The 10,727-nt window shown below is 58.3% G+C and overlaps 1 protein-coding gene across 1 annotated transcript in view; it reads left to right on the forward strand.

Moving 5' to 3' along the window:
* The window catches only part of LOC125281993 (dual oxidase 1-like), a 28,084-nt gene that overhangs the window by 16,899 nt on the left and 458 nt on the right, over positions 1-10,727 (forward strand). Inside the window, 15 exon segments of the mRNA XM_048215897.2 lie at positions 60-241; positions 413-481; positions 484-542; positions 544-643; positions 1,194-1,293; positions 1,592-1,641; positions 3,039-3,166; positions 6,995-7,071; positions 7,073-7,146; positions 7,575-7,807; positions 8,052-8,210; positions 9,261-9,416; positions 9,661-9,712; positions 9,715-9,776; positions 10,416-10,727. The exon segment at positions 10,416-10,727 is cut by the window's right edge and continues 458 nt beyond it. Of these exon segments, the coding sequence (XP_048071854.1) occupies positions 60-241; positions 413-481; positions 484-542; positions 544-643; positions 1,194-1,293; positions 1,592-1,641; positions 3,039-3,166; positions 6,995-7,071; positions 7,073-7,146; positions 7,575-7,807; positions 8,052-8,210; positions 9,261-9,416; positions 9,661-9,712; positions 9,715-9,776; positions 10,416-10,538 (1,624 nt within the window). The 3' untranslated portion in view covers positions 10,539-10,727.

Genomic DNA, 10,727 nt, shown 5'->3' on the forward strand with positions numbered 1-10,727 from the left:
GAGGCGGGTTGCACTGGGAGGGGGGGTTCGTGGCCAGAGCCGAGACTTCCTGTCCCCAGGGTAGCATCATTCCAGCCCCTGCTGTTCACGGAGGCCCACGGGGAGAAGTTTCAGCGCAGTCGGCACCACCACACCTTGCAGCAGTTCCAGCGCTTCATCGAGAACTACCGCCGCCACGTCGGCTGCGTGGCTGTGTTCTGCGCCATCAGCGGGGGCCTTTCCTGGAGCAGGCCTGCTGTGAGTGTGGGCAGCCCCGGGGTCGGGGCTCCCGTGGGTGCATGGGGCCTGCTTGAACGGAGGCTGCAGAGGGGGCCTGCGTGAAGGGGTGGTGGCCAGGGCGGGCCCTTGACCCGCCTCAGCGGCGCTCTCTCTCTGCACTGCTCCCCTCTTACCCGCCTGGGCTCCCCGACAGACTATGCTTCTGGGGCTCACCGCATGGGCATCACGGACACCACCCGTGTGGGCATCATCCTGTCCCGGGGCCGGCCGCCAGCATCTCCTTCATGTTCTCCTGCGTCCTGCTCACCACGTGCCGCAGCCTGCATCACCTTCCTGCGAGAGACCTTCCTTAACCACCACGCGCCCTTCGACGCCGCCGTGGACTTCCATCGGCTCATTGCCTCCGCGGCCATCGTCCTCACAGGCAGGGCCCGGGAGTCCCAGGGCTTCTGTTCGTGTCCTCCTGCCCCTGCTGCCTGCCCCTCCTCTCTTTTGTGCTTGAGTGTGAGTCCTAGATGTCCTTCTCAGAAGGATGCAGCTGGCCCGCAGTGGTGTGAAGTGAGCCCAGGAGCCCCCCACCCCGCCCCTGCCTGGTGCCTCTTCCCATGCTTTCAGGGCCACCTCCTCAGCCTCCAGCTGACAAGTTAGCAACAGCCCAGAACATGGGCACATCATGTGTGATCTCTCCCAGTTTTTATGTTGGAAAACATACTCTGTGAGAGAAACCCAAAGAATGAACTTCTAATGGTATAATTTCAGACTCCTGTGGCTGGGCTCGTGGATGGTATATATGGGGCTCAGCAGGGGTAGGGAGGGACAGGAGGATGGCTAGAGACCAGAAGTGCAGACCCCGAGGGTCCTTCTTCAGGCCCCCAAGGCTGGGTGGCTGGAGTCCCCAACCTTGGGCTGGATGGGTTGAGCACCCCCACCAGGCTGCCCCCTGGCTCACTCCCACCCTGTCTGGCCTTCCTTAGTCTTGCACAGTGCGGGCCATGCGGTAAATGGGTACCTGTTCTCCGTCAGCCCGCTCAGCGTCCTTTCCTGCCTCTTCCCTGGACTCTTCCGTGACGACGAGTGAGTGAGTGGGCTACTGTGTGCATGTGTGTGTGTGTGTGTGTGTGTGTGTGTGTGTGTGTGTGTGTGAGTCAATGTGGGGGGATCCTTTATGGATGGAAAGAAGCAAATTCTCTTGGCTCAGAGGAGAGTGTCACCTTCCAGGCAATGGGACAGACAATGACCAGCCGGAGCCCTGACCCCGAGTGGGCAGAAAGGGAGACTGGTGCCTGGGTTGAGGTGTTTCCTCTGGAGGATTCTTTCTGGAAGTCCCAGGCATCTCCTCTCAGCATCCTTGCTTGCTTTCCCTTCTCCACAGGTCTGAGTGTCCCCAGAAGTATTACTGGTGGTTCTTCCAGACTGTGCCAGGTGAGAGCCCTCCCTGCTCTGAATTTCTGGGTCTGGCTCTGAGCTCTGAGCTCCGGGTTCTATCTGCCATGAGGCTGCCCAGTAGCGCTCACTCAGGTCTCACGGTGGGCCAGGCTCTGCCCTCTGGTCCTGACAACTCTGCTGGGAAGTAGGAGCCTCTGCTCTCTAGTCCTTCTCTTGGGAGCTTGGCTGGGGTCCTGCCCCAACTCGGAACATCCTTCTTCCGTGGAATGAGAATGGACCCCCCTCTCCCCCTGCCCCAACCTACACACCTACCGTGACAGTGGCTTGGAGGAATGCCGTGTCCCAGCAGCACGGTGGAGGGATCAGGCTCGTCAAACTAGGCAGAGACCCCCACCCCTTGTAGTCCGTCTTGACCGGGGCTGTTGAGGGACGTATTCCTTACTCCCCATAATCACCCATTTTAGAGCTATTAGCTGTGAATCTGTTCAAAAGCTTTTTGAACCTATTTATATTTTCAGTCTGTTTCCTCCTTAGCATAGTACATTTTCTACGCTCCTCTCCGTGAAACACGGCATTTTTTTTAATCCTAAAACAACCTGCTCTGAACTTCAGAGTGCTTGCTAATTCTTGCGCACTGGGATTTAGTGGATAAGGCTGTGTTGAGGCCCTCCTCTCTGTTCAGGCCTTTACAGGCTTTGGTTAGAGCCCTTCTTAACCTCTGCTTTTCCAGACTACAGGGCTCTAATCTTCTTAATTTCTGCCTCCCTCCTCCTCGATCACTTGAGGGGCCGTTCTCTGGCCCCACACTCCCGTCCTGAACCTAGTACTGCTCTCTCGTGTACCCCAGGCCTGGGATCTCCTGTGAGAGGAGGGTCCTTCCGCCAACCCTGGGCTGAACCCAGGGGGCTCGGGTGGTCGCACTTCCTCACTAATGGCGCCACTGCTCATGCTGTGGGAGCCAAGTCGGGGGCTAGGGGGACGTAGACCGAGTCTTGACTCCGTGGGGGCAGGGCCTGCAATGTCCAAAGTCCGACCCAGGGGGCCCAGAGCAGGTGCCCCGCACGTTCAGTCCGTCAGCACCGGTGTAGACGAGGCCCACAGGGGGCGAGCCCTACAGAAGGCGCTAGGATCCCGTGCTGAACCAGCAGCCTGGTCCCTGTTCTTGTGGGCCTGACAGTCAGGGAAGTGACAGACAAAAAACGAATGACACCGGTCCTTGAAAAAGAACAATCGGGACAAGGTGTTGGAGGGATGAGCAGAGTCTGTTGAAATAAAAGGCACTTGTGATCAGTGGTGTGGGGAGAGAAGAACAGAGGAGAAGCCTGGGCTTCCATGGCCCCCACCCAGAGCAGTGAAGTGGAATGGGACCCTGACCCACGGCAGCCCCAGCACAGCCCCGCTCCTCCGCCCCTCACCCCACGTTCATTTTGCAGGCCTCACGGGGGTGCTGCTGCTCCTGGTCCTGGCCATCGTGTATGTCTTCGCCTCCCACCACTTCCGGCGCCGCAGCTTCCGGGGCTTCTGGCTGACCCACCACCTCTACGTCCTGCTCTCCGGGCTGGTGAGGGCTGTCGGGGTCTTGGCAGGATGATCCCAGGGAGGCCATGAGGGCTGAGACATCCGTTCTCCGTCCCCTCAGTCATTTCAGGAATCCCCTCCACTTCTCACATCACAGCTGGAGAGGATAGTGTAGGCCTGTCAAGCAGATGGACCCCGGGCTGCAGCGCTTGGAAGATGGGTGCCCGGCATGGGGCTGGCAGTAGCAGCCCTATCAGGCTGGTCGCTTCCTTGCAGACACCCCCGCATCATTTCTGCCCAGCCGGTCATTCCCCAGTTCCGGTGGCTGGTGTGAGCTCCAGGGTTGACCGCCCACTTTCAAGGGAGCAGCACACTTTTTTTTTTTTTAGAGAAGTCTATCTTAATTCTGTTCTGCCACTTTTGTTCTGATCCTGTTTCCTGGGGTGTCTGCACCCCACTCAGCAAAGTGCCACTTGTAGAGTCAACGAGCTTGCTCAAAACGTCCTCACTTGGACTGTTGATGAGATGGATTTTTAAGAGTCTACCTGTTCCCTTTCCTTCTCCTTAAGCTCCTGCCTCCCTTCCTTCACATTCCCTCCCTTCCCTCGTCCTCCTGTTCCCTTTACCTTCCCTGGGTTTGCCGTCAGGTGCGCCAGCTAGTTAGTTCCAGAGGGACTCTGATCTGTGCTTGGCCTGCCTTCCTCATGGATACAGGCGGTTCCCTAAAGAGCACCCGAGGGTCCTGCTGAGAAGCTAAACTAAGTCCCAAGGCCCCAGCGTCCCCACCAACGATACTTGCCCGTCAGCATTCAGAAGCGCAGAGCCCAGATGGTTGCCATCTGTCACCTGGCTCCAGGCAGAATTGCACACAGTCCTGAAACAGAGGGCGAGTCCATCATGGCCTGGGTCAAGCTGGCACCTGTGGGATGCCCTGCGTCCTCCAGGTGCAGTTCTGTCCTCAGTGATCAGACGGTCTGTTTCCATGTTGCTGAGGCTCAGCACTTCACGGTTCTGAAGAGGACTACCCGACCTCGGCTTAGGTCATTTCCTAGAACTGATGTTTGTTTCCAGAGAAATCTCTGTCTTCTTTGGAAGCTGAGGCTGATTTATCCCTCCCTACCCACCCCTGCTAGGGGGGAGCCCTAGCTCCCCGGTTACTGTTTCTGTTAGGGGTGGAGATGATGTTCTTGTTCCTGGTGAAAAAGCAGCTGAGCTCAATGGGAGACCCGGAAGAGTGGCCACACTGGCTCCCTGAGACCAAGACCCCTTCCTGACTTATCCCTGGGTTTGGGGGATCCCTGGGGTTCAGAGCCTCCCTTCCTGCCAGCAGGGAAGTCAGCAGCTCAGAAAGGTGCAGGACCCTCTGCTGGGCAACCCAACCCTGGCCGCTAGGGACAGTCTCACCTGGGGGATATCAGGGCCAAAACACCCGCCTCCTCCCCATTTACCCTTGGTGTGTCCGCTTGACTTGGGGCAGAAAGAGAAGCGACAAGTAAAGGACCCAGTGTGGAGCCGGCCCTGCAGAAGGCTGTCCGGGCTCCCGACCCAGGCAGAAGCGGGCAGGGCGGGCACAGCGGAAGCTGAGCTGGCGGCAGCCCCCCAGCTCCTCAGCCAACCGTGGGTCTGCAGCAGTTCTGTGGTTTAAAAGTAGAGCCAACACCAAATGGGACGTATAAACAGAGCAGTATGAGGCCACCCAGACGTCGTTCTCAGCCTGGTTAGATGCTCAGAAAGCCTTGGGGTGGGGGTGGGCTCCATAATGAGAGAGGAACCTGGGGGGACCGGAGCCAGTTCAGAGAAGAGCCCAGAGAGGTTTAAGTTAGTCCTGTGGGCAAAGGAACATGAAGCTGGGGAAAGGCAGAGCGGACTGAGGAGCCAGAGTTCAGTGTAACAGTTATCTGTGGAAGGGTCTAGTACACAGTTGTTCGGTGCTACGTACTAGTTTGGGGGAGGAGGGGGAGACTCGAAGCTCTGCCCTGGAGAACTTAGGATTTGGGGTAGAGATAAGTGCCGTGCACTTGCCGTGATCAGAATGAGCAGACAATACAGGATTCATGCTGAGCTGAGGGCTGCAAACAGTGATTTCTAGCAGCTCGCTGAAGGGAGTTTCATTCGGGCCAAACTGGTTAGGGAAGACTTTGGGGAGAAGATGGGACTGGAGCCAAGACTTAAGGAGAGGTAAGCTAAGATCCGACAGGGCAGGGTGCAATCCGAAGAGCATTCCAGGTAGAAGAAAGGGCACGAGCACGGGTGCAGAGGTGGAAATGAGGATAGTGTATTCAGGGCGCAAAGGCCTGGCTGTGGGTGGCCCCAGTGTATTAGGTGGTGGCAGGACCCGTGCGGCTGCGGGGGCGGCCGAGGGGCCATGCCACATGGGACAGCATAGACTGAGGAGCGCAGAGAGTGAGAAAATCAGGTTTGGGCAACATGCAGGATCAGGGCTGGGAGAAGGAACAGAGAGCCAGTGGAGGAGATGGAAAGCGAGTGGCCCCAGAGACGCAGCAGACGAGGCAAGGAGCAGGCGGTTGCTAGTGCCACAGACGGCCAGCCCTGGGAGCAAATGAAAGGAGACCTTCATGGGATGGGTGAGCCCCCAGTGAGCAGGTCCTGAGAAGAGGTGGAGGCAGGAGCCAGACTGACCAGACTTAGGAACAAGCAAATGGGAAGTATGGGGGCAAATCATGTCTGACCATGTTAGACCAGCTTGTTGGGGAAAGGACCAGAGCTAAACAAGTATTCAGTTATTTCATGGAAATACAATTCCATGGAAAACAATTACGTCAGTTATTTAATGGAAAAGGGGGCCTGGTTGTGTGTTTTTAGTCTCCAAAGGGAGAGGGTAAATTGGAGGAACTCCTTTTACTAACTCAGCAGTTATTGAGTGCCTGCTGTGTGCCAGGCGGCAACGGCTAAGAGCTGAGAGTACGGTGGCAAAAACAAAAGACACATACACACTCCGGTGGGGAGCATGTCAATGAATGAAGAAGCAACGTGAGTGTGGGGGATGACAAGTGCTGACGGGAAGTAACTGGGAGATATGCCAGAGGACCCAGGGAAGGCCTGAGGAGGGGGTGTTTCTGCTGAGCCCTGACAAATGAGATAGAGGGGGGCGCCTGGGGGGCTCAGTTGGCTAAGCCTCTGCCTTCGGCTCAGGTCATGATCCACCCCTGGGTCCTGGGATCGAGCCCCACATCAGGCTCTCCGCTCAGCGGGGAGTCTGCTCTTCCCTCTCCCTCTGTTCCTCCCCATTGCTCACGCTCACGCTCTTGGTCTCTTTCAAATAAATTTTTAAAAAATGAGACAGAGGTAGCCAGGGCAAGAAGCAGGGAGGGGGCATTCCTGGGAGAGGGAGCAGTGGGTGCCCAGGGCCTGAAGCAGAAAGGACTTGCCGTGTTTGAAGAACAGGGAGGCGGAAACGCTGGCAGGCAGAGGCCAGAGCATCTCGAGGCCTTGTGGTATAATGGGAAGTCCACTAAGGCCGGTTACACTGCGACGGCGTGATAAAATGAACTTCAGAAAGTCGCAGTGGCTGCCTTGAAGACAATGGGTCACGGTGGGGCAACCCCCTAGAAGACGAGCTGGGAGGCTACTGCAGGAGACCAGGCGAGAGTCAAGGTGGCTGGTTCAGGATGGTGCCAGGAAGGCGCAAATAGTCTCACTCATCGTGGACGATCTGCAGGATGGGCTTGGGGTTGGGAGTGGTTAGATTTGGGGACCTGGAGGGTGCGTGGTACACGGAGAGGTGGGGACGGAGGGTGCCCGTGGGGGTGGGCTGGGGTGGGTGGAGGGTGCAAGGGGCTAAGGCCCGAGTCGGCCACAGACACTGTTGTGGGTGTGACTTGGTCTGAGCCGAATTCTTCACTCTATCCAGCTCATTGTCCACGGCAGCTTCGGCCTGCCCCAGCTGCCCCGTTTCCACATCTTCTTCCCGGTCCCGGCACTCATCTATGGGGGACAAGCTGGTGAGCCTGAGCCTGAAGAAGGTGGAGATCAGCGTGGAGAAGGCCGAGCTGCTGCCTTCAGGCACCAGGCCTGCAGGCTGTCAGGGACCAGCTGGGTAGTGCTGAGAAAGCCCACAGGGCAGGGGCAGAGCCTGGACCTTGCAATCCGCTGGTCTGGTCCAGTGGAGTTGGCAGGGGCCTTGAGGCGGCAGCGATGAGGGAGCTAGCAAGCAAAGCTCTTGGCCGGGGGACCCGAGCCTCTCTCACAACAGAGGGAGGAGGAGCCCGGGCCAGGTTGCTCCTTTCCCTGCTGACCACCAGCACCAGCGCTGCATTGCCCCTCCGCAGGGTGGACATGGCTAGAGGGGAGTAATGCCTTCTGATGGGGAGAGGCCTTGGCATATTCCAGAAGGAGGGCTGAGGCTGCGGGGGCGGGGGGGGGGATCTTTCTGGAGGCCACAGGGTTGCTGGGTCCTGGATAGCAGCCTCCTGCCCACTTCCTTTCCTCAGGAGTGACCCACCTGCAGCTCCAGCGGCCCCAAGGCTTTGAGTACAAGTCGGGACAGTGGGTGCGGATCGCCTGCTTGGCTCTGGGGACCACTGAGTACCACCCCTTCACGCTGACTTCTGCACCCGATGAGGACACGCTCAGCCTGCACATCCGGGCAGCAGGGCCCTGGACCACTCGGCTCAGGGAGATCTACTCACCTCCAACGGGAGGTGGCTGTGCCAGATACCCGAAGGTGACCAGACATAGACCGGATGAGCTACCCGCCCCCACATCCCCTTAGCAGGCCTTGGCCCCGCAGCCCCGGGCTGCCCACTGTGTTCCTCCCCTCCCATCCAGAGACTGGCCATTCCAGGTAATGCTGCGGCACCCCCTCTCTCCTCACTCCATAAACATACCTGCCTTCCCTGCCTCCCATTTCTAGCTTCAGAGCTATTGTGGTGGCGGAGCTTAACTCAGACCCACTCCTTCTCCTGCAGCTGTACCTTGATGGACCATTTGGAGAGGGCCACCAGGAATGGCATAAGTTTGAGGTCTCAGTGCTGGTGGGAGGGGGCGTTGGAGTCACCCCCTTTGCCTCCATCCTCAAAGACCTGGTCTTCAAATCATCAGTCAGCTGCCAAGTGTTCTGTAAGAAGGTGAGTGCCCTCTCCTCCTTCTGACCCCTGGCCCCTGCTCCCTATCACTGTGTCCGTCTCTGCCTGTCTCTCCTGCCTCTGTTCTTGGCCTGACCCCAGAGGGGTCTGATATCCTCGGACCCTAAAGAACAGAGTTGGAGAGGGGTAAAGAAACCCAGTGCCGTACAGAGGAGGCCAGCCCCTGCAGGGAGCCTTGTCAGGTTGGGAGAAGGAAGGGAACACTTGGGGTGGGGCAGTGAAACCGGCTCTGCTTTCAAGAGGAAGAAGAGGGGAGGTGGCGAGGCAGGGCTGGTGGGCTGGGTTAGTTGCAGGAACACAGCCCAGGCCCTCAGGCCCCCTCTATCCCGGGTCCCTTCACCCCAGCCCGGACCTGGTAGCAGGCCCCTGCTTGTCTCTCTGGGCCTGGCAGGTGAGTCGGGGGCACAGGAACGCAGCAGGCAGAGGCCAAGCCCACGTACTGTCGGCATTCAGAGGGTGACAGGCAGCTCCCCCGCTCCTCTGTCCATGCCGGCTCTGCCTCTGCTTCTTAACCCACACGGCCCCACTTCAGCCTCTTCAGAAGCGGGAGGTCGGTCCCTCTATGGCAGCTTCTATCCTCCGGCTCTCTCTTTGAGCCCATTCCCATCTGCCCCGGGCAGCCAGCTGGGTCTTCCCTCAGGCTGTTCTGTGACATGCCCCTTAGTGGAACCCTATCCCTCTGGGCTGGGGTTGGTTGGGAGCCCAGCAGCCTGTGGAGGGCCCGTTGCAGGGAGTGGAACGGCAGGCTCTGTGTGAAAAAGCCGCTTCCCACCCCATCGGACCTTCAGCTCACTTGACAAGTGTCCTTTTTCATCACCCCAGGTTATCACTCCCTTCTCTCTCTCCATGCCTGGGGTAACTCCATCTCCCGCCCAGAGCCTGGCCCTGGGGCCCCCCACAACACTCCATTCCCCAGAGTGTCTGGGGAGAGGCACAAGCTGACGGAGACCGGCAGAGTTCTATTGCTGTGGGGATCCCTGGGATATAGGGAGCCTGAGCTTAGCCAGGTCCTGAACTCCCCTGTGTCCCCAGATCTACTTCATCTGGGTGACGAGAACCCAGCGGCAGTTTGAGCGGATGGCTGACATCATCCGAGAGGTGGAGGAGAATGACCGTCAGGACCTGGTGTCCGTGCACACCTACGTCACCCAGCTGGCTGAGAAGTTTGACCTCAGGACCACCATGCTGGTGGGTCAGGGACGGCCAGGCGGGGCGACTAGGTGGGTCGATGGGTTGGCTGGGTGAGGCTCAGATGGCCAGGGCAGGTGGGCGGACAGCCAGGTTCAGACGGCAGGAGGCACAGAGATGGTAGTCCCGATTTTCAGCCTCCAGCTCCCTCCCCACCCCATTCTCTGTCTCCTGGGCTGCAGGCTGGCTTGGGCTAGGCACGGACCCTGACTGTCCTTGGCCTGACCTGCCACTGTGCCCCCAGTACCTCTGTGAGCGGCACTTCCAGAAGGTGCTGAACCGGAGTCTGTTCACATCATGCACTTTGGCCGCCCCCCCTTCGAGCCCTTCTTCAAGTCCCTGCAGGAGGTCCACCCGCAGGTCAGTCCACCCCATATCAAGGTTCTCCTGGCCTTTATCACCTGAGGTCTAAGCAAACCTCCCAACCCAGCTCCAGGAGGGAAGGAACTGCTGATAAGAACTCATCACCCAAGAGATAAGTGGGGAGAATGGAATGGAAAAACAGTAGCGGTCACTCTGAGGGGCTCAGGGGGGAAGCAGCAACAGGGACTCGCCACTTCTAAAGCCATGGTGCCTGTCCAGAAGGAACAGCTCAGTTCATCCTTATGATAAACTCAAAGCTATTCTTACCATGAATACTGAGCCGGCCTCACCGGAGACGCTGATCTTTACCAGGAACACTGGGCTAGCCACTGCTCTGGTAAATAATGGCCTAGCCCTCAATGACACAGTAAGCTAGCCTTTAACCTGAACGCTGATTAACCCAGCCCCTGTCAGAAACACTGATCCTTTACCCCAAATGCCTTGGAGAGGGGGGAGGGCGGACCCACACAAAGCAAGTCTACCAAAGCTGAGCTAGACGCACACACCGAGCCAGCCCTCACCACACAGGGTGTGAAGCGAACCTTTATCAGAAACATGGAAGGAGTCCCCACCAAGGACTCTTGCCTGTCTTTCCATGAACACTGAGCTAGGCTTCACGTTTCCTTCCCCTAACAGGTCCGGAAGATTGGGGTGTTTAGCTGTGGCCCCCCTGGCATGACCAAGAATGTGGAAAAGGGCTGTCAGCTCATCAACGAGCAGGACCGGACTCACTCCTCCGACCATTATGAGAACTTCTAGGCCTCCTGGCCAGGCCAGGAGCTCTTCCCATTGCCCAGCTGAGCAGAGGTTTGGGCCCACACCTCGCTCTATATTTCCTATTTCTGACTCTCTGCCTCCTTCCCATTCCTACCTCTCATCCCTGGTCCAGGTGGCCATGGTCAGTCACCCCATACGGGTTCAGAGACCCCCAAGTGCAGACTGTCTCAG

Source organism: Ursus arctos, unplaced genomic scaffold (genome assembly GCF_023065955.2).
Source record: "Ursus arctos isolate Adak ecotype North America unplaced genomic scaffold, UrsArc2.0 scaffold_16, whole genome shotgun sequence".
Classification (NCBI taxonomy): domain Eukaryota; kingdom Metazoa; phylum Chordata; class Mammalia; order Carnivora; family Ursidae; genus Ursus; species Ursus arctos.